Source organism: Asterias rubens, chromosome 1, assembly GCF_902459465.1.
Source record: "Asterias rubens chromosome 1, eAstRub1.3, whole genome shotgun sequence".
NCBI lineage: Eukaryota > Metazoa > Echinodermata > Asteroidea > Forcipulatida > Asteriidae > Asterias > Asterias rubens.
Window position 1 is genome coordinate 18,675,147 of NC_047062.1, and position 22,671 is coordinate 18,697,817.

The following is a 22,671-nucleotide window of genomic DNA, read 5'->3' on the forward strand; positions in this document are numbered from 1 at the left end:
AATCTTAGTTAGGTTATATATTTTATTTACCTGGTCCCTTTTGTAAATATTTTGCCATGAGTAACATAGTGAAATCACATGTTTGATAAAATAGCCACAGTTGTTTTGCTTACAGGCTTTATAAAATTAGGTTCAGTTCTGAAATATTTTTCATTTCTCTTCATATCCAGATCCACGCAGATAATCGTCATTCTATGTTACCAGTGACCAGGATACCAGCTGTCCTGGTTCTCTCCTTGTTCTCATTGGCCCATATTCATGCTCGACATACTACGATACACCCAGGTGTTCAAGGCTTGTCGGATACCAAGACGTCGTACAAATACATTGATAAGTTAAGTCTATCAAATGACAATAGACGAGAGTTTCAGGAGATACTGCTGGACGCCGGCGCCCAGCATGAAAAGCTGCTAGCAGAGTGCCAGGCAGAGACATACAGACCATTGACCATCGGTAAGAGATATTTGTCAAGTTTACTTATTGCAATAAATAGTTATGCCTGAAGTTGTGTTTCCAACTTCTTTTGGGCCCTATTTCAAACCTCGGCTTGGGCTCTGGCTTATAGGCTCCAAGCTCTATCTACTGGGCCCGATTTCATGGCTCTGCTAACCGCCGAATTCTGCGCTTACCCGCATTCCCAGCTTACGTGCAAGCGCCGAATTTCTGCGCTAGCCTTGTAAGCGTAGAATGCCTATGTAACGTGGAATACGCACGCGCAGAAGCCAAAATTCGCCGTAACCCGTGAAATACGCTTGCCGTAAGCACAGAATATCCCTGCTTCCGTGAGTGCCGATTCTGTGCTTACGGTAAGCAGAGCCATGAAATTGGGCCCTGATGTTCGAACCACCACGTGAAATATGCGCTGGTCCAAAAAGGCAGTTTAAAGGCTGAGCTCTGCGTTTCCACTGCGTACCAGTGCGCAGAGCCGGAGCCCAAAAGCCTAGGTTTGAGAAAGGCCCCTGGTCAAAACCCTTTCTTTTTCTTTGTGCTTTCAAATTCTGCCTCTTTCGCTTTAGGGTGTCATGGCCGAGTAGTTTTAAGAACATCAAATTCTAGTTCTGGTGGTTAAGTCATCTGAGTGTGGGTTCAAACCCTAGTCATGACATTTGTGTCATCGTCATGATCATTCTCTGTGGTCCATCAAGAGGGACGTATCGATTTGTTTTAGACTGCCATCAGCTGCTGTGCCGGTGAGCCATGGTCCACTTCTAGCTGGCGCAACCAGGTGTTGCGTGGTCGCCCTCTGGGTCTCTTCCAGGCTGGGCCGGGACGGATTCCCACTCGAGCGTTGACGCTCAGCTTGAGGGGGGTATGTGCTGGAGTATATGCTTTACTATAATTCGTTCTCTTTACCCAGGGGTATAAATGAGCGCCATGGCAGCTCGGGGTTGAAATCCCCAGGGAGCTGAGAAAGTTTATAGGAATGTTATTGACTCGATGACAAGGGCAATAATGTAAATCGCATTGATTTGGTCAGTGTAAAATGTGCTATAGAACTTGGTGGTTAAAGGCCCGGTCCCACTGCAGCGATAACGAGAACGATAACGATAACGACACAAAGAGAACGCATTCCATTGGTTGAATGAGAGTGTGCATATTCTGCGTGGAGCAATTCAACCAATACAATGCGTTCTCTTTGCGCCGTGATAGTTATCGTTTTCGTTTTCGCTGCAGTGTGACTCTGCCTTAAGTCATCGGAGTGTGGGTTCGAATCCTGTTCAAGACATTTGTGTCCTTGAGCAAGATGCTTTACTACCAACCATGTAAAATGTCTGTCATCTATCACAGATGAAAGGATTTCCGAGGCCCAAGTTCTACTTCTGACCAATCTGCCTGCTGCGGCCACGTTACTTAAAGATACGCTTAGCTTCCCAGAAATATCTACTGAGCAGGTAAGTTTAAAGGCACTGGAGGTGTTTGGTAATTGTCGAAAACCAGTGTTCTTACTTGGTGTATCCCAACAAATGCATAAAGTAAACCTGCAAAAATTTTGGCTCAATTGGTCATCGAAGTTTCATGATAATAATGAAAGAAAGAACACCCTTTTTGAAAAATTTACATTCAGTGTGTGCTTTCAGATGCATATGAATCCTTTTTATTTGACTGAGAAATTACCTCTTTCTTAAACACAAAGACAATGCTTTATCAATAGTTGCATTGGCCGTAAGTGCAGTTTTCCGCACTTAGTTGATCCCAGTTCTGTACCCCCCTTTAACATTTTGCGTTTATCTTCTCTTTTTGACAGAATGTGAAGTATATAGGATTTGAGGCATTGCATGGTGAGGTATCAATGTATATTTGGTAAGCGGTAACACCATGTGTGTATCTACTTGCCAGGTGGAGTTGTTCTTAGGGAACTGTCTTGCTTTATAATACTGCCCTGGAGTAGATAATCGGAGGTTCGGGATACTTCTCAGTTCTGAAAAGAACTGTCCTGCTTTTTAACTATTACCAGGGCGGATGGTATAGAAATTAGACTAGACTACTACTTTAGCTTATAGGATCGTAATTAACTGTACTGCCGCTGAGTCAGTTCTGAAATTGGTCTCAACGTTTCGACTAGCTTGCTCTAGTCATTGTCAGGAGACTGGAGGAGAAAAAGGGTGGGCTTATTTATAGGGGTTCAGTGGATCCACTGCAGGTCAATCAATGCTCTGATTGGTTGTGTGGTTGGCGGGCTCAGGGCTATTGTTAGGGTTGGCCATTGTGTGAGAAACCTCTCGGGTGTAGTGAGGCGTGTCAGTAGGTTGGGGGTTGTTAGAGGAGGAGGGTGGTCTAGTTTGTAAGACACTGCTACAGATTTGCAAAGGTCCTGGGTTCTAATCCCACCCAAGTAATCAAGTATGCCTGAGAACTCGTGAAAGTTACTCGTCGGTGTAATGGTAAAATCAAAAGTATATGAAATTCTTTATCCCAAATGCAAATTTAACATTTAGTTCTCGCAACCATCTCTTAACTAGTTTCACCCATTTTACTCTCTAGGTCCAGACGGACATGCAACAGATAGACGACACTCTTGTCCTCTTCAACATTTTCAATGCGGCTACCATCAACCACATCGTTGTCTTCCTGACCGGGACCGGAGCGTTTCCAGAGGGAATGGGTGGGGCCATCTACTTCAGTTGGCCGTCACCGGGGGGGAAATGGTCTGGATGTTTCTCGGTTTCATCACCAACGAAAAGCCAAGTGCCATTTTTAAAGTAGTCGGCTTGAAGAAAGGTATGGTTGACAAAAAAATTTATAGTCAATATGTTTCATTAGGCCGGTGTTTATATCCCGTTTTATTGGCATAATTGTCACATCTCCACCCGCAAAATATTATGATTACATGTCCATGTACGTGCAAATGGGCAATTCCACGGTCAGTCGCATAACACTTTTCAGTGTCATTTCTCGATCGTGGTGCTAGAAGTTCTGTGTGAGATATTCTTTCCTCTAAGTTTATAGACTGATTTGTACTTGACACCCAAGGCTTTGAATTGATAATTATTAGAAATGTTGTGGGCTTTGTGCTCTGGATGTTATAACGTTGTAAAGACCGGTCAGTCGCATTACACAAAAAGGACATGGTTAAAAAAACACTTGTCACAATTCAAAAATCTCCTCTATCAAAAAGATTGTGAAAGTGTTACTATATGTAACACACAACTCTTATACATGAGTATCCAACAGGATAAATGGTCAGCAACTTGAACTTTTAGGTAATACGCTTTTACTGACGGGTATTGGTAGTAGATAGGGGACTCTTGTGTTCGGACTTAAAAAGTATTCGACGAGTTGAAGGCACACGCTGTAGGCATAAAGATAGACAATTAGTTTAATTAATGGGGAAATGGTACGCATGGTACAATGGCATAGGGAAATCCTTGCTTTGGACTAGGTAAATAATTTGAGAGTGGAAGGCATACGCTTTACTGACGGGTAGACAGGGGACTCAAAGTCACTGTAACACCAAAAAGGTTAATCAAAGAGCATTAACAGCAAAGTGGACAGTGAACTTGGCTAATGGAACACAGCATCAACGTTAATTAAGGCTATCAAAAAGTAACAGTTTAAAAGGTACATGTTCTTAAAATAAAGTGCACAACAAATAATTAAATGTATGTACTCACCAAGTCCCTGCGCTCAGCGGCTGACTGTACTCTCGCGGTACCGTTGTGCGACCTGCTGAGCCCCGCGGCAATGTTGCTGGAGATTGGTCTATTCACTCTCTATTCACTCTCGTCTTGTTGTTTCCTTCTTAAAAAATCAGAAGATAGTTTTTGAGCTATGAATAAAGTACTTTATTAATATCAATATATATATCTACATGTATATCAACAAGTAACACAGGTGTGCAAGCACTTGAATAAGTGCAAATAACACATTTAATTGTATACGTACAAAGGCAATGTTCACATCGTCTATGAGCTATTGTGGTTATAATAAGAATCTGTGGTTATATCAAACCGACGTTTCTATCAGTGTGTTCTGACTGTCTTCAGTGCATGCGTTCATCGTCTCATTGAGACCGGTCAAAGCACACTGGGCGAAACGTCAACCTGTTAACCACAGACTTTCGTTATAAGGGGAAGTTAAGCTGCACGTTGCGCGGGCTAACACCAGAAAATTGTCTAGGTGACGTCAACACTTTGGGCTTATTTTATGCTGACGTGGTGACGTCTGTACATACGTGCCTGACGTGAAAAAAATGGTAACTTCAACTATACTAAAAACACAATTTTCTGACTTTCACGTTCACATTTTTGCTCACGTATCGTGCAGCTAAACCTCCTTATATTATCATAGTTTGTTTCATGCAACAAAAAAAAACTGCATGACAACCGATAGGTTGAATTGCACTGAAATTAAGTAACAATAAACATATTACTATCCCCCCTCCCCCCATTCCATCTCGTCTAGTTCTGCCTCATATTTGACAAATATGTACTGGGCCCTAGTTTTAGTATGGTGGTTCTGATAGTTATATATCGTGTGTGTAATGCTTTTACTTGCCATCTTTTGTATTGATTTTAACTACAATTTTAGATTTCTATGTTGTATATTATATATAAATTTACACCCTTTCTTACAATCAAGGTCTAGGAGGGAACATCTTTTTGGATGGCAGTTTTTATGACTTTTGCCTTTCACATTTTATAATGTTTGTATTGTCCGTAGAATAAAAATAAATAAATAAATACAATAAAATATAAAGATATTTGAACCACAACTGGAAGTAAATGTCTTTTTTTGGCTTTTGTTCTTTGACCTCCGCTTGTATATTGCCAAAGAGTTAAAACAAATACATAAATAAACTCCTACATGTATGGGGGTTCATTATTCACGCATTGTGCATCACTTGATTGTATTGTACATATCAACCCTGCCAAGTTTTGACTCCTATTTAATTTGTAATTAATTCAGACAGAGGTATTAAACGCTCGTTGCACAAACACGCTCAATTGACACGGCTCAATACTTCTATTAAATCTCATAATTTATTCATTTTTGAAAGAGTGGACATTTTGGATACTCGTAAAAAACAACTATTATGGTAACTGTGTGTGACAAGGACCTTGTCACACGCGTCAATTTTTACAGGGTACTTGGAGGCAGCCAACGCAGTGCATGCTACAGGACCACTTCGGTCGTACATGAGTATTTTTTTCAGACAATGTCTTAACTACAGATATTTTGGACTAAATGTACTTGATAGGTTTCCCTCCTGAAACTTCCACGGAGGAACTTGACAAGGGGGTCAAGTAATGTATGGCCCATCAAACAAAACAAATATTCCCCCCTGTGTCTTAAAGCCATTGGACACTTTAGAAAAAAAAATTAAAGTTCACAGATTTACAAATAACTTACAGGGTTTACAGAAGGTAGTGGTGAAAGACTTCTCTTGAAATATTATTCCATGAAATGCTTTACTTTTTGAGAAAACATCAAAAAAAAAAATAATAATAATACAAAACAACACGTGGCTTTCCATAGTTTTCCAATCTGGGTTGGCAAAAACTCGGGCTGTGACGTTGCAAAAGAAAGGTCTATTGAGAGTATATATGAGGGAACCCGTCCCCGACTATTTTCACTATTTCTACACGGTTCAATAAATGCTCACCCATAATAGGACCTTGGTCAGACAATTTCCTCACAAGAAAAAGGTTTAAGTTCAAAACAATTTCAAAGTTGGAAGCACTTTCTATTATTATGACAGATTTCTGTTAAATGCATAGAGCTATACATATATTGATGTGACTAGAGCGCTAACACCCCATTATACACGCAATAAAGTTTTGAAGCCGTGTGGGCGCATCAATGTTTATGTACAAACGAATACAAAAGCTTGATATTTTGTATGCCAATTGTACGGCTATTTGCATGATAGTGTATTTGTTATTTTCTATGTGTCACCGAACCAAAAGATGCAGCAAATGTAAACGCACAATCTGCTGATGAGCGTCCAAACTGCGAGCGTCATTTGCGTCATGTTGAAAAGGCACGTATACTTTTTAAAGTTTTCGTAGCGCACAGACGCGAATTGGCAGTCGCGTACGAAAGCGCACACGCCGAATGTTAAAAAACGCGCCAATGTGAATTAAAATCGTTTCGTAGTCATGCAACACATCAAACATGTCTGTGCCCAGGGTGGCTTCAAAACACAGAGCAAGTTAGCGCTATATAAATGTAGTTTATTATTATTATTATAAGTCAATATATATAGCTCTATGGTTAAACGCAACCTTTAAATTTGTTTTTTATGCGATTATTTGACATTAATATGTGGAACTCAGTATTGTAACTGCGATGGATTTTTTCAATAAACCTGTTTTATATTAAATTGAATTAATTTTGTCAACTTGAGTTTGCATTGCATAGATTAAGATTCTTCCTCTTTACATGCTTTATTCTTGACCTATGCTTTAGCATTGCGTAGGATGCTGGCCCTATGCTTCAGCATTGAGTAGGATTCTGGCCCTATACTTCAGCACTGCGTAGGATTCTTCCCCCATGATTTAGCACTGTGTAGGATTCTGGCCCTATGCTTCAGCACTGTGTAGGATTCTGGCCCTATGCTTCAGCATTGTGTAGGATTCTTCCCCTATTCTTCAGCACTGCGTAGGATTCTTCCCCTATGCTTTAGCACTGTGTAGGATTCTGGCCCTATGCTTCAGCACTGTGTAGGATTCTGGCCCTATGCTTCAGCATTGTGTAGGATTCTTCCCCTATGCTTCAGCACTGTGTAGGATTCTGGCCCCTATGCTTTAGCACTGTGTAGGATTCTGGCCCCTATGCTTCAGCATTGTGTAAGATTCTTCCCCTATGCTTTAGCACTGTGTAGGATTCTTCCCCTGTTGCTTTTAACATTGTGTAGGATTCTGGCCCTATGCTTTAGCATTGAGTAGCCTTCTCTGACACTTTTGTCATAAAAACTCTGCATGCTATTCTGCAAAACATTATAATGAGCCTAACAAGGCAGAGGGCGCCCTATCTAGCCCTCCGCCGTTGGTTTTAGCAATCATTGGTTTTGTACAGTATGTCGAGTAGAGCAGAAAGCACAGAGGTCAATGAGTTGAGTAGAATCCTACACCGCCTGTGTGGTAAAAATTTTGTTCGCATATCTTGCAGGGTATATAATAATAAAACAGTGTCATTATTTTGGGGTGGTAAAAATGTACGATTTACCGTGACTTCCCAGTTAATTTTTACCTCCAAATTCAGTTCAAATTATGTAAAATATTTCAAGTATTCACTATAGAATTTTAGTAACTACGTTAGTTTGAAATAATGGCGAAACAGTACGATATTCTGATCAGGCTTTTGATGATCGGTGATTCCGGAGTTGGAAAGACGTGTATGCTATGCAGATACACGGATGAAGGTTTTATCACGCCGCATATATCAACAATAGGTATGTATTGTTCCAAGAATTTAATGTATAGAGTACCTTGAAAAGCATTGGAGAATAACAAGGGTGCAGTCAAGTACATGACTAATAATAAAAGTAGCATTAATAATAAAGAGAAAACATCATTGTCAATGGTTATTCAATTTCAAGAATGAATAATAAATAAATTTTTGAATACAGAACTAAACTAACCTAACCAGCAGTTGATTAGTTTTTTGATGAATGATATTGGACTTTGGTTGGATTGTTCGATGTATGTAGTATTGTTTTTTATTGATATGCCATTGATTGAAACATAACAAATTCATCTTTGGACTTTATGTACCTGTAATCTATGCGTTCATTTGTCTATTTATTATCGCAGCTATCATTTTTTGCTGTTTTGTTGTGATCGTAATATTATTAATATAATAATATTTGATGTAAACTACACTAAATGTAATGTTAAGATGTTATTGTTAGAACTTCCTCCCCTTTGGCCTTGTGTTGTGCACTTCAGTTCTGGAAACTAACTTTTAAGGCTCAGCTGTGAGCCCTTAGGACTCGCCAATTTTATGTCCTCTGTTTTCAAGCATCCTGTGAACTTAATTCATGTGGATGTGGTCAATACAATTTTTAAATGATTTGAAATAATCTGAGGTGTTCATTTGGATGCTGCCTTTAATCTGGCCAGAGATGTGCCTGAGTGTTAAAGCCATTGGACCCTTTCGGTTCAGAAAAAAAAAAAAAAAAGTTCACAGATTTACAAATAACTTACAGGGTTTACAGAAGGCAATGGTGAAAGACTTCTCTTGAAATATTATTCCATGAAATTCTTTACTTTTTGAGAAAACAGCAAAACAATATAAATTCTCGTTAACGAGAATTACGGATTTATGTTAAACACATGTCATGACACAGGTTTGTTATTTTGATATAGAAGTTGTGGTACACAAAGTGTGGGCCTTAGACAACACTGTTTACCGAAAGGGTCCAATGGCTTTAACCTGTTTTTGTCACCATGACAAGTGTGGATTTGTTTTGCTTTTTACAGGCATGATACTTCTTGGAGGCAGCGAAGGTGCTCTTGCAATGCTCCATTAGAAATTTACAATTTCCTCATAGAGTGCCCTTTACTAAGGAACTGAAGCATACAGGCCTGCATTTAACACTATTGAACTTAATTTTCACTAGTAACTTTTCGGGTCTTGATAATGTTGCATTAGGTTAATAAAACCAAACAATAACCCCACCCTAACTTTTTAGAGGGCTATGGGGCTTTGTGTATAGTTTTTATTTGGGAGGTCGGGACTATTTAGAACTCCATAAAGTTTATTGTTGTTAAATATTTAATCCACAGGTATTGACTTCAAAATGAAGAATTTATTATTAGATGACAAGAGAATCAGGGTACAGATTTGGTGAGTATTGTTCTTTATTGAAGGATTTATGAATTTTACAACCATTAATCTCCTATCTTTCTCAAAATGGGTGCATAAACTAGCATGGTTCTCCCCATGTATGCATGAATTGTGGCCAATACACACAAAGTTTTATGTGTATGTTATTTTAACTAAAGATAACACTATTTAGAATGCCACACAGTTTTGAAAAATTCTGGGGGGAACCCTGAATTGTAGTGTTCTTTAATCCTACCGTAAAGGTACTCTCAGGAATCCGATAGCACATCATTCTATTCAACAAAGTTTTTTTTTTTTATTCATAAATTTTATGCAACTGTCTTTGACAATTAACCAAAATATACCCTGCATTGAATGAGTTTAACCTCAATAACTGACTGATTTGCGTCTGTGTTGTCCTGTTTTTTATTTTTGTGTTGTCCGTGTCTTTTCATGTGTAACCAAAGTATATTCTTTGTATATTCTTGTTCTTTCTCATAGATACGTATAATGTACACAAATTAGGGGGGGGGGCTCCATCCAACAAGCTTTAATAGACCTCCTCCACTTAATCTATTAAGTTTTCTCTCCTGTAATGTTAAATTTTTGTCATTTTAATTGATTGAGTGGAAATAAATTGAACTTGAATTGAATTGAACTTGAATTGCAGGGACACTGCTGGTCAGGAGAGGTACGATACTATTACTACACAGTACTTCAGAAGAGCTCAGGTAAGCTGACCTTAAACCTATTCTACAGTTTATTATGCGGTAACTGGTGCTCATTGTAATCAAATCCATGCCTTATATCTTTAATGTATGCAAGAGCAGGAGTTCAAAATTGGTGCAAATTGTATCTCTTATGTCCTCATAGACATCCTAAGGTCAAAGGAAGACCTATCACTGGCTGAGAGTTGCGACTAATGCACAAATTCTGACTGTTTGACCTCGACGATGGCAGTCTTGGTCAGGGGTCATGGGGCAAAATATTTTAGGAAACAGCACTTGAAATGGACCCTTCCCATGAAATATGCTAATCACATTCACGCATGCATACAGACCCTGTTGGTTGGCAAATGCCATAGAGTTGTGCACTAAGCAGATGAGCAATCACATCTGCGTCACGCACCCATTAGCCGTGTACTAAACAGCGCGATGTTCCCTCATTTTGCCAACCAAAACGTTAGTGCGCACGCGCTATGTGCAATTTACATATTTCATGGGAAGGGCAAGGGTCTATTAAGCTGTGAACAGTCTCCTTGACCTTAACACCTAATGCTGTACTACCCAGAACTACATGTATACAGATCGCTCCTTTTCAAGGCACAATGACATCACTTATTTGTAAACTTTTGTTGCATTTCATCCCTTTGTCGAAACCCTCATTTATTTTATATTTATGTTATCTTTCTATTGCTTACATTGGTTTTTTGTGCTGTATTTGTATGCATTTGGTCATTCAGAGTTGTTTAAATAATTTACGTTTGCAATTATTTAAAAATCATGTCATATTGTACCCATTTATATTCTTTGTATGTGTGTATTTTAGTTTGAGCTTGCTGGTCAACGCAACCAGTTGTATTTAAACATTAATAGTCATAGGCCTACTTATTGTTATTACTATTATTATTGTATTATTTATTCGGCCAAGATACAAGACAATAACGTTCACAAAAATACAGTATTATACTACAAGTAAACAGAATCAGGAAAACTAGCAAATACAATATGTTTAAATCAACATTGTTGAAATAAAATAAATAACATTGACAAGAAATTATTATACAAAACGCAGTTTGAAGCAAAGGGTGGGAAAGAGAGGGGGTGGTTGGGCAACCAAGCAAGACAACGGGGAGAAAAACAAAACAGAGACAACAACAATAGGGACAACAACAACAATAGGGACAACAACAATAGGGACAACAACAACAATGGTGACAACAACAGCAACAGTGCCAACAACAAGAGGGAGAACAACAGCAACAGGGACAACAACAAGGGACAACATCAACAACAACAACAACAATAACAACAACCCAAAGAAACAAACAAACAATAACAACAACAACCCAAAGAAACAACAACAAAAACAACAACAAATCAACAACAACAACAAAAATAGAAAACAAATAAAAGAAGAACAACACAAAACAAAAACAAAAAACAACATCTCCAGACATATTATTAAAAACAGTCAATATGACAAAACAACAGAATCAGAAAAAAACGGGAACCAATAAACAACATAACGAATTTAAGCTGGCCAGGATAGACAAAAGTATATCAAAACACTGTGACTCGAAGGCCTGTATATCTAAGCTTAAGTGTTGATATAAAGCTTATCAATTTAAACAAGGAATAAACATGATTAATTTACACATTTAAACATGAATACACTAAATAGGGAAAAAATGAAAAATAGATGAATGAATGAATAAATAAATAAATTTATGAAAACATAAATATAAAATGACAGTTAAAAAGGGTAGGTTAATGATAAAAAATAAAGTAAAAAAATAATAATAATGATAATAATAAAACTTAATAGGGCGTGTTTATTTTCATATCTTATCTGTTGTTTTTAAATCTATTTGTATGTAATTTTAAATACAGTGTAGTTTAAACACAATTTAGTGGGTGATATTTGAATGTTTTTGATGTTACTAATAATAATAATACTACCTGCTTTCCTCTCAGGGGTTTGTGTTAGTTTATGACATCACAAGTGAGGCATCGTTCCTTAATATTCAGAAATGGATGACGATGGTTGCAGAGGTATTTATATTTCATTTCCCTTCTTGCCAATTTGTTAGAATTATCCAGTAATAAACTTTAAAGTCAGCTATTTTGACAATCTATACATCATATGAAAGGGTTTTACGTACTTCACAAAAATGGGTATGTTGGTGACCATGTAGGGCAAAGCGATTGCTTGCTTTGATTGGTTGTTTTATTGTGACAAGTAAAGTGTACACACTTGTCAAACAACCCCTTTCTTTCACACATCCGTTCCCGAACACCCAGAGTTTGTTTGACAAACTTTAAATTTCTAGTATACTTTACTGTGTGACATTTTTAACAGAAAAGATGACGTTCAAATGTTAACATTTTTAACAGAAAAGATGATGTTCAAATGTTAACATTGTGTCTTGTGAATTAATAGGGCCTAGAATTCTGTCCTGTTGAGTATCTGAATATTTGACCCATAGGACACATGAGACAAACCTTATCTTAGAGCTTTTTTAAATAACTCCTGTCTGATGAACATTGTGAACTACATGTAGTATAAAAGCCCAGCGGTCTTGTAGACTTTACCCCAAATTTGAGTCCTGCCATCTTTATCCATGTAAGAGTTTGTTTTAAAAAAATGTTGTTGTTTTTTTTTTTTTTTATTATTTGTTGTATATGTGTGTTTTCAAGTAAATTATGCAAAAATTATGTAATTTTAATGAAATCCTCAAAAGCAAAATATAAGTTTTGTATAATGTGTATTACCTTGGTACACAGCATGCAGGTCCTGATGTGGAGATGTTTTTAGTTGGCAATAAGAGTGATGCAGAAGCTCTCCGTACAGTGACAGAAGCCGAGGGAGTTAGAGTAAGTATCCCAGACAGATACCTCATGTTTGAGGCTCTCTTTTAAGTTGACATCTATTTCACTTTAGTAGGGTTGTTTTAGCAATGTGTATTGTTGTTTCTTTTTTGTATAGTACATTTGTGTTTTTTGCTTGTACTAGTATTTATTTTTTTCTTTGGGGTTTCCTCTTAATAACACTCTTATGCAAAGCGCCTAGGAGCAATATTAAAAAAGGATTTAGCTGTACGATGTTTGTTGTTATTGTTATTTTAAAGTTAAATGAATGAATTGCATGACCACAAACAGTGATTAATATCGATGGGCAAATCAGGGATTTGGGTGTGTATCTATTATTGCAAGACAAGAAGAGGGGAGTTGGGGGAGGTGTGGACAGAAGTAGTTACTCAAGACTTAGCTTGTCACAACTTTAATGAGGGTTTCAACCTTTTTGTTTATTTTTATATTGCTTCAAATCTAAAGTTTTAGTCTCCGGTTACAAAAAATACCTTGTAATATTACAGCATGCTAACTATTTGTCATTTTGTTTTTCAGTTTGCAAAGGCAAATGGAATGGATTTCATCGAGACGAGTGCACACAACAGTACTAATGTCAACGAGGTAAACTTCAAACAACTTATCTCTTAATGCACTCTCAGAAACTCCTGCATCAACCCTATATACACCCCCCCCCCCCCCATACATAGGTTACTGTGCCATTAACAATTTATGTATGGATACCGGCGCTTTCTAAATATTCATGTTATTATTTTTTTTCTGTGACGTCCACCTACAGGCCTTCATGATGCTGACCAAGCAAGTGATGAAGAAGCGCAGGAAGTCAATAGAGAAACAGATGGAGAATATACGACTGTACACGAGGGAGGATAGTCGAGGGGACCTAGAGTGTCCCTCAGAAGGGAAGACCGCCACCAGCTGCTGCTGATAGTCACTCCAATTCTTGCCTTGGTATTTATCCTCTTTGAGACTCGACCCTACAATCAGTTTGTGACATCCTACAACTGCTTGCCAATGTTGGGCATTTTGGAGTCCATTGCCATTGGCCTCTGTAAGATCCTCCATGGTGCAGGTGTTATGCAGCAAGCCCTGGTTCAGTAGGTGGTCCATAGTCTTGGGCCCTTGTCCACACACTTAAGGTATCAGTGACAACAACTCTTTGATTTTTATATTGTTAAAGACTTGGTAATCTTGCATGTATTTGTATATTACGGAACCTCTTGAGGAAACAAAACTGGTCGCTGTAATGCGACCCAACATTTAAACGCATGCGAGACATGCACATTATATACAAGGTGGCCTTTAACTTGTGTTTGTTTGAGGTGGTAAATCTGTACGTAAACAGTTTACTGTGACTATTTTTGTTGCTCTACACTTTGCCATGTTTTTAAATATTGTGTGTATTTAAGGTACAGGAGTATCTGCATAAGATAGATGAACTTTTATTTCCTGAAAAACTATTTCTAGTAACTGTCAAGTATTTCTAAACAATGCTATGCTATTGACCTATTTCACAATGCACAGCACACTTATTCCCACATCCTATCCACCATGTGGGGAGCCTAAATGTACACAAAGGAATTCACCCCCCCCCCCCCCCCACATGCAGCTATTTTGAATGTCTTTAACCTTTGTCATATTATCAGGAGCCTCTCGGAATAGTGTCGTTTATTTTTTGACTAATTTTGTAAAAAGATATTCAGGCTTGAGATTTGATGTAGTGTTGAAGATTTTACCAATCAGTTTATAATGCACAAATCAACATTCAAGTTTATACCATCTAAGCCATGCTTAATGTAGATACAGTGCCGGATACTGTATCTAATTATGTGTGTTTGTAGTTTTAATTAAGCCCCATTAGAAAACAAATAATGGAAGCTTTATAACCGACGGTCCATGCATATATGGGAATATTTCAACTGGAACAAAATAATTCCAGATGTTCTATGAATCAAATTGATAGGATTTGGATTTGTCTTCAGGCCAGTGGCCTAACCAACAGTCATTTTCTTTTGTGAGGTGGGAGGAAGGGATATTTCCTATTTCGAACCATTCATTTGTGTATTTGTGTGGGGATCTTGGGGGGGGGGGTCTTAGAATAGTGGGACTTGTATGGTCTTTTGAGAAGTCGCTGATGACTTTCCTTGCACCAAAGAATTTATTTTAATGACCTTTAGTTTTTTTTTATTAAATTCTATATCAACTTGAGTGGATATAAATGACTTGCCCAAAAATGAGTTGCCAGAATACTGTTTCCTTATGGCAGCGGTCAACAAGTCGTTAAAGAAAATCATCTTAAGCCAAAAGTATCAAGGTAATTTAGTCCAGCCCAAGTCCTTTAGCCATGCCCAGATCAATGAAGTCACATTTAAGTCTAATCTTGTGATCAAATGAAATTGCAGTATAAATTCATGAAGCTTCATGAGTTATTCCAGTCTTAACTCTTATGATGATGAATTCTGGAATTTGTTGGTGGTGGTGGCTACTTGGTCTTTCAGTGTAAAGTAAACTGAAACTGGCAGGAAAAATGTTCCTTGAAAGTCAATAAGCTTTCTGAATGTTGCACTAAGTGTTCACTGGACTGTTCAGTAACGTCCTGTTTATGGATAAGAGTAACTATAAATATAAATATGAATAGTAAACTTGCGGGTACAGCCATGGGTAAAATCTCTTTTGAAGGAGTGGTGGCTCTGAAAAGAGCCGGTTTGGTCTTGACATTTCGAACAGTATACTCTGCTCGTCTTCAGGAGATGTTTATGGATGTACGGAGCAGCTACCTTGACCTCTGTTGACCTTCATGGGGGAGGGGTGGGGACAGATCAAACACTAAAATGTTAAGTTCACAGTAGTAAATCAAACCACATTCAAAGACAATGCTGTACACTGCAGTTCTGCCTCCCCTCAAAAATTCTTTTTTAACAAATAAATAGAATAAATAAAAATAGTAAGTAAATCAATATAAACAAATTAATATCTTATTTGAGGTGAAAGTTGCAATCTGAGGTATATACACAATCTAACATTTTGTTTAAGCTCCTGTCACAATCATAGCACAAATTATTCTTAGTGCAAATGTTTACTCGCCAAACTATATTTTCTTTTGTATATACTTGCCAAATCATTTTGTGGACAGCTTATGGTTTAAAACCTTACTGAACCTACTGCGTACTGTAATTCAATAGCTATTTATTTCAAATAATGTACTAATAAATAATTTTTCTTGTGGGGCAGTTATGGTATTCTTTAAAGATGGTCTGTCACTAAAACAGGAGTCTTCTTATGTGCACAAGGTATTGCATTTGAGCTGATATGTGCAAAAGCGCGCTGTAATATTATAACTACAATTAATATAATACAATTTATTATTCATAAATACCTAAGACAGTTTTGCTTTTCTATTGGTGGAGAAGCGTCACGTGGGGGTGTTTAAACCTTTGATAATGACCAGTAAAAAGTGTTCAAACATGGGCGTGACACGCAAGCTTGCACCTGTGCTTATAAGACAGTTTCTTCATTCCCATTGGTCGAGATCAACGGTTGGAAAAATTGTGCCACATAACGCAATACGCGCGACGCGCACTGCAATATCCTTATAAGGAGTTGTTTACCCGAGGGCCTTACGATTTCATAGCTGGAGGGGTGTTGTGTTGAAAGAAATCATTGAAAAATTATAATTTTTTGCATTTATTTTATTTTTTGACCAAAAAGTTTTGATGTTTTTTGACTGAAAAGGTATTTATGAATGGGAGTCAAAGTGTGTTGAATCGGTTTTCAACTAGTGGTTTAAACCCGCCGAGGCCTGCAGTGGTTCTTGGTAAAATTATCAGGAACCAGGCATCGGCGGGTTAACACCACTAGTTGAAACCTCTTCACCACACATTGATTCCCTTATTTTTTAGATAGGCCTAAGAATGAGTATTCAGAATGTTTCTTCAACTTCAGTCATCCAAGTACTATGTTCAGCATGCTTTGGCCATAATTTTTGTCCAAAATGACCAACAGTTTTTAAAAAACCCAGAATAGAAGGGTGTATTACATCAAGATGTCACAATAAACCTCTAAGATGCGCTTTCACATTCAAAGGACTATAAAATAACAAAAACATAGTTTAGTATTGTTTGAGATCTTTTGTAATCAAATCAAATTACTACTTATAAACGGCCATCCTTGTTGTATGACTGTGTCCAGGGCCACATTTTATAGAGCTGCTTTAAAAGAAGAAATTTTTGCTTGACAGAAATTGTGCCCAGAAAGTCATGGTATCTGGAGGCAGTTTGTCTCCTTGGCACTGTTCAATTCATTGCCCAAGTCATTTACTTTTTGAAAAGCAGCGAAAAACATGCATTAAAACAACATTCTTTGAAACACAATTTCACAATCCCTACAGAAATTATGACAAAATGTAAATGGCTTTTTCAAGTTGATATTCCCAAATCATTGAAATCATTCTCAGATTAATACTTGACATTGATAATCAAACAATAAGTTACCTATGATGGCAAAAGGTTTTTGTATACATGTATGTCGTGAAACTTAGGCCTATAGTCAAATGTTACATAAGTTAATTTCTTATCATGATTGCAAATCTTGGTTTGTGGTTCTGATCGAGTGTACAAAAAGCATTTTTACTGTATACAAACATTAAATGAGGCAATATCAATTATGTGGACAATTTATAATAATGATCAAATTTGTGTTGAAACATTGGTGACGGGTATATGGTAGCGCTATGTAGTCAGCAATTGTCTTTGATCTATATTTTCACATTCCAAATGCAACCAAAAATTAATAAGCTTCTGTGTAAGTTAATTTGGAGGCCTTTATTCTCTACATGTGGCCTTTTATGGAGGAATTTCTGTCAACTGATATTTTTTATGCACAACCTTTTCTAACCCTGTATAAATAAGAATATTTGTGCATGTGTAGGTCAAAACTGATTCATGGTGAATGGTTAAACAAATTTTTGAATGGGAAGTGTTATGACAGCAGGGTGCATTTAACAAAAAGAGGCCAGTTAAAATACCAGAAGACCCGTCAAGTGGTCCAGTGTTGAAAAGCCTCTCCATCGCATTTTAAATTTGGACAATTGAAAAAATCTGGCGGACTAGTGAAATGACAAAAAAACTGGACCTGCTGGCTGGTCACTAAAAAGGTTAAGGGCAAATCCCGAGTATGAAGTCTTGTCCAAAGTGCTCATCTTTCAAGGCGGTGCATTGAGTACCATCTTTCAGACACGATACCTCACTTGAATGATTACGTATGTATCCCTATTCCTGCTACCTGCTACGCATGCACTCATCATTTTATTATTGGAATTAACGTTTTCAAAGATGTACAACCTTTACAGATCCCTAGCCTATAGAAATAGTGTGCCAGACCTGGAACAGTTCAGGATTGCTTTAGAGGTAGGGTCACACTTTGTTAATGACCATGAACAGAAATTGTGCAATTTTGTCCAAAAGCCTTGTGCTAGAGTTTTTTGACCAAAGTGCCCAAGTTACTTGGAAATTGAAAAAAAGTATGTCAAAAAATGTGAAACCTCTGCAGGTGACCTTTTGAAATTGTTGTGGTGTCCGTTCGAATGCTGTTCTCAGTAAAGCGCACTGCCTTGTAACACCCCTTTAACAGAATGGTTAAGTCCAACTCGGCTGTGGCTTGGCATTTCGCATTAAAAAAATTATTCTTTGAAACAAAATTAAACAATCCCTACAGAAACTATGACAAGATGTAAATGGCTTTTCCAAGTATGATATTCCCAAATTTTTGAAAATGTTGTGGTGTCCGTTTGATTGCTGTTCTCAGTAAAGCGCAGATGGGTTGCACTTCCTTAAGGTTTTTGGGGGGTTGTTTTCACAACAAGTAGACTCTGTATTCAGCTGAAATCCCAGTTGACTTGATATTGTATCATTATTGGCAATTTGGCTATAAATCAGCTATTTCTCAGCAAAAGGACTTTTGCTCATTGTCATTACATGCTTCTCAAGATGATGATGAGATTGAGCAAGTTATCATTCAGTACTACATTCACAGTGTGTATACATGTATTTTTATAAGACTATTTATTAGCATATGAACTAAATATACTGTACTTCTATTACACCTTTACTATGTCAATTCTGTAGTGTGTAACTAACATGATATTTTATATGATAAGGGTTTATCCATGTATGCCCACTTTTCACATCCTAAAAAACGTGAAATTGTCTAATCAAACACAAAAATTTTAAAGTAACGCAATTATCAGAAAAATATAAATGCTCTTAGTAGAAAAAAAATTACCAAAATGACATATAAGTTGTTCAAATCTGGTCAAATTTTATCATATTGATCATCCACAAGAGAAGTGTATGGTCGTGGCAGCTCTAAGAAAATTAATTTCTAAACTACAGACAGCTTAGAAGGTCAAGTATTAAGTCAAGAGAAATCATGGATAGACCCTTAATCAGCGCTTTGGTGGTGGGTGATGTTGCAATCTTTCGTTTAACGGTGTGCCTTCTAAGAATTTACAACAGCCAAAAAAACATCTCAATAAACTTTGTCTTCCATTTTATAATGCTCTTGAAGCCTTGTTGATTGTTTACAATGGTCTCTTATCTGCTGTGCAGTCTCTTTGATACTGCCATTTATACTGTGCCCCCCCTCCCCCTTCACTCATTTGTCCCTCTTTCTTTTAACCTGACCCTTCCCAAGAAACATCTTTCCCTAAAGTATTAAATCAATCCCATTAAAGAAACACCAACAAAGTCAATTACACAAACTACTTGACACAAAGGATCTTTGATTTTTGTATATTTATTCACAAGTCAGTACACACTCTACAACACATCTTTGAACACAGTGTAGTATCACAATTGTTTTTATGCTAGGTCCACCTTCGATCCGCAGATCACCGAGTATTTGGATGAATTGAGTTAGTCGGCAAATTGTATCGGTACTTAATGGAGATAGACTATCAGTTGTTTTAGTTCAAGCTGAAATTGATTAATTGACTACATGATGATATGATCAAATGATGACTCCGCGATTCAGTTAGGAGTTGGAGTTGGGTCCCCTGCGCTTTCCGAAGGTGGGCACGACATTGACAAAGCGGCGATTGTACAACATGCGTCGCTTGGCACGGCCAGTCTTCTTCTTTTTCTTCTCCTCGGCGTCAACCTGTAGTAATAATAAACCAAAATCAATAATCAGTTTAATATCCACTATCCAAACAATTGATAAACATGCCCCTTTCATTTGTCTTTGCACTGCTTTCATAAAAGTTCCTTGACCACTTAAAGCCACATAATGGTTCCAAGATGGACAAACTGTTACATGAATGGCTTTGAATGGTCCTGTTCGCTACCAACAATTACTGAATACAAAATATTACTGTTTAGAGCTTTTCCATTAGCAAATTTCAGCCAGCTGTTGGTAGCCAGCTGTTTGCATCAGCATGGAACTCCTAACTACCAGTGAGCCTTGCTCTATGCACCGAGTAAAGCTTTAACATTTGTATTCACTTTCTTGTCATTCTGAGATGGTTAAATTTGTTTTAATTTAGAATGTTATTGAATGGAACATTCACTTTATGCGATTGAAAGTCTTCGGCCCTAGATACAAAAGCAAGCATTTTTTTCACAGATTCCCAAACTTAAATGCAATACTGACCTTTGGTGTTTGACCCTTCACCTTTCCAGCACGAGCCAGAGAGCCGTGAACCTTACCTAACAGAATAAAGAAACAAAACAAAATGTTAGCTATACAAGACTTACGATGAACAAGTAACACGTATTAGCATCAGTGATTGAACACCATAATAAGACCAATTAAGATGCAAAGTGTTGACATTTGAATGTACATTGTAAATGCCCAGCAGAGAATGGAAAATGATGTTAACATATGGATAAATTGTGTCACATGCACTGCATAACTACTCGTTTTATTTAGTACATCCTTCAAGGTATGTTTGCCATAAACCAACTAGAGTAGTCCAAAGCCTGCAGACTGATAGTTGCAACTAGAAGCCACATTTCAGTCCAAAAAACAGATTGCATATCGAGTTGTGCTGCATTTTTGGATTAGATCATTTGGGTTGAAAGCATCGTCCAGCATCCGTCCATGTGAACAAAGAAAACTTGTCCATCCATACTACAACTCTCTCAATAAACCTTAACACCATCATTCTAGAAATTTACAGATCACTTGAGCTCATCAACAAAGGAAGGTAGCCACTAGAGGGAAAACAAATTGGATGTACCTCCGAGCATGCGGACAGACAAGTCCAGAGTAGCAAGGTTTGAGACACCATAGTGTGAGAGGGGCAAGTCATCAGACAGCACTTCAGCACCGGTCATCAAGAGCTGGTCCTCAACGCAGATAGCCGTCAAGGTTTCCAACTGAAACTGTATCACAAAATGAACACAAAAAACATCAACAATTGGTATTTGTTAAAGGCAAATCAAAGGGCAGGGCTTGCAAGCCGTCCAGTCATGAATTCACTAGCCGCACACTAATGTAAAACTACTAGCCTCGGGCCAGTGGTTCAGTGGAAAATGTAAGCCCTGCCGAACAACTTTTAGATTTTGTCCAGACATCGGGCTGCCTGTCTCTTGTGTGTTGCACCAACCATTCACCACTTCTTCACTCAAGAACAAAAATAGGTGAAAATGAACTGGGAAACGAATGAAGCATCTCACCCATTATTCCCTGTGAGAACAAACCATCAGCGAAAATATGAGACTGTGCAATCTATAACTTCTTAAGAACTTCAATGATTTAAGTTTCTTGCACTTGATTATAGTTTTACATTCAATTAATACCTACCTTTACATCACGGACTAATTCATCACCCAGCACCTCAAGGGTGTGGTTCTGTTGGCCGCGTACAAACAGCTGCATCTTGATCCTTCAAATAGAACAGTAACATACAAAACATTTGTTAAATACGTCTGCAAACTAACATCCATAAACTGTACGACTATGTTTATGAAGTACTTCTACTTACTTAGCCACATAATATAAATAAAAAACCTGTTGTTAAAGTTGTAGTTGACATGGTTGTGTGTAGTTAGTAAGTAAATGTCACAATCACAGAAACAACTGGGGTTTACTTTTGCTACTTATATTATTATAATAATTATTATATTAAAATATTTCATACCATGTTTTACTACCTACATACTATTACTAAAAATAAGAAAGTTTTTCGAATTGATTTGACTTCTTCTTTATAATTTACCATTTTCTATTGGATTTGGGTTTTTTGGGTCCTAGTTTAGTTATTTTTATTCAGCCTTTTTTCCCCTTATAGTTAAAAAAAATAAATATAACGTTAGGTCACAAATTCGCCATATTCTTAAGTACAAAGAATCCTTAGCTATAATTTTTAGACCAAACAAGCTTCCTTGGATGTGTTTACACTATGCACGTATGGCGGAGCTATGCAGTGCTGGCTGTATGTATGTGTGCGCCGCCGTGCCGCCTGTGTGTGTAAGTCAGCCACTGGTCAGTGCGTTCGGATCGTCATGTCCCCCGGTCGGTGTGTGTCGTTTTTATAACACAATTTTATACATTTCCAACACAATCATGACAAATAAAAAATTACAGTTATATCACAGGATCAATTCGAATGATAAGCTACCCTAATACTCGAAAAGAAAATGTGATAAATTACTACGAATTACATTGAATTTTAAGAGCAAAATTTCCTCACGTTGTGCAAGATCACGTTGCAAATAAAGAGAGGGCGCTAACAATTTTCGCTGCAAAAAAACAGAGTACCAGCGTTAATCTTTTTCCTGAAATAGCGACAGCGCCACCAAGTGACAAAAAA

General features: G+C 37.5%; 3 protein-coding genes across 4 annotated transcripts; 2 read left to right on the top strand and 1 right to left on the bottom strand.

Annotated features, from left to right (window-relative positions):
- The first annotated feature begins 153 nt into the window (after nucleotides 1–153).
- On the top strand, nucleotides 154–3,007 carry LOC117299058. The gene is made up of 3 exons (XM_033782463.1): nucleotides 154–453; nucleotides 1,789–1,915; nucleotides 2,983–3,007. The coding sequence occupies exons 1-3, from the start codon at nucleotides 195–197 to the stop codon at nucleotides 3,005–3,007; spliced, it is 411 nt and encodes a 136-aa protein (XP_033638354.1). The 5' UTR covers nucleotides 154–194.
- A 4,535-nt stretch (nucleotides 3,008–7,542) lies between these two features.
- On the top strand, nucleotides 7,543–14,619 carry LOC117298306 (ras-related protein Rab-15-like). The gene is made up of 7 exons (XM_033781465.1): nucleotides 7,543–7,894; nucleotides 9,231–9,291; nucleotides 9,941–10,001; nucleotides 11,967–12,044; nucleotides 12,777–12,866; nucleotides 13,398–13,463; nucleotides 13,639–14,619. The coding sequence occupies exons 1-7, from the start codon at nucleotides 7,771–7,773 to the stop codon at nucleotides 13,786–13,788; spliced, it is 630 nt and encodes a 209-aa protein (XP_033637356.1). The 5' UTR covers nucleotides 7,543–7,770; the 3' UTR covers nucleotides 13,789–14,619.
- A 5,015-nt stretch (nucleotides 14,620–19,634) lies between these two features.
- Nucleotides 19,635–22,622, bottom strand: LOC117292929 (ubiquitin-like protein FUBI). Of its 2 annotated transcripts, none has more exons than XM_033775107.1 (5): nucleotides 22,552–22,622; nucleotides 21,663–21,744; nucleotides 21,097–21,241; nucleotides 20,508–20,563; nucleotides 19,635–20,015 (listed from the first exon to the last, which is right to left on the bottom strand). In XM_033775107.1, the coding sequence occupies exons 2-5, from the start codon at nucleotides 21,735–21,737 to the stop codon at nucleotides 19,890–19,892; spliced, it is 402 nt and encodes a 133-aa protein (XP_033630998.1). In that variant the 5' UTR covers nucleotides 21,738–21,744; nucleotides 22,552–22,622; the 3' UTR covers nucleotides 19,635–19,889. The 2 variants fall into 2 exon arrangements, with proteins under 2 accessions (XP_033630998.1, XP_033631006.1); XM_033775115.1 differs by lacking the exon at nucleotides 22,552–22,622 and adding an exon at nucleotides 22,444–22,534.
- Between the last annotated feature and the right edge of the window lie 49 nt (nucleotides 22,623–22,671).

Excerpts from the sequence above, each read along its gene's own strand:
- LOC117299058 (XM_033782463.1), top strand. The coding sequence starts at position 195 with ATGTTACCAGTGACCAGGATACCAGCTGTCCTGGTTCTCTCCTTGTTC. Across the intron at positions 454-1,788 it reads ATACAGACCATTGACCATCG|ATGAAAGGATTTCCGAGGCC; the intron begins GTAAGAGATATT and ends CATCTATCACAG. Across the intron at positions 1,916-2,982 it reads AGTTTAAAGGCACTGGAGGT|GTCCAGACGGACATGCAACA; the intron begins GTTTGGTAATTG and ends TTTACTCTCTAG.
- LOC117298306 (XM_033781465.1), top strand. The coding sequence starts at position 7,771 with ATGGCGAAACAGTACGATATTCTGATCAGGCTTTTGATGATCGGTGAT. Across the intron at positions 7,895-9,230 it reads GCCGCATATATCAACAATAG|GTATTGACTTCAAAATGAAG; the intron begins GTATGTATTGTT and ends TTTAATCCACAG. Across the intron at positions 12,867-13,397 it reads CAGAAGCCGAGGGAGTTAGA|TTTGCAAAGGCAAATGGAAT; the intron begins GTAAGTATCCCA and ends TTTGTTTTTCAG.
- LOC117292929 (XM_033775107.1), bottom strand. The coding sequence starts at position 21,737 with ATGCAGCTGTTTGTACGCGGCCAACAGAACCACACCCTTGAGGTGCTG. Across the intron at positions 21,242-21,662 it reads AATTAGTCCGTGATGTAAAG|TTTCAGTTGGAAACCTTGAC; the intron begins GTAGGTATTAAT and ends TTTGTGATACAG. Across the intron at positions 20,564-21,096 it reads GTCTGTCCGCATGCTCGGAG|GTAAGGTTCACGGCTCTCTG; the intron begins GTACATCCAATT and ends TTATTCTGTTAG.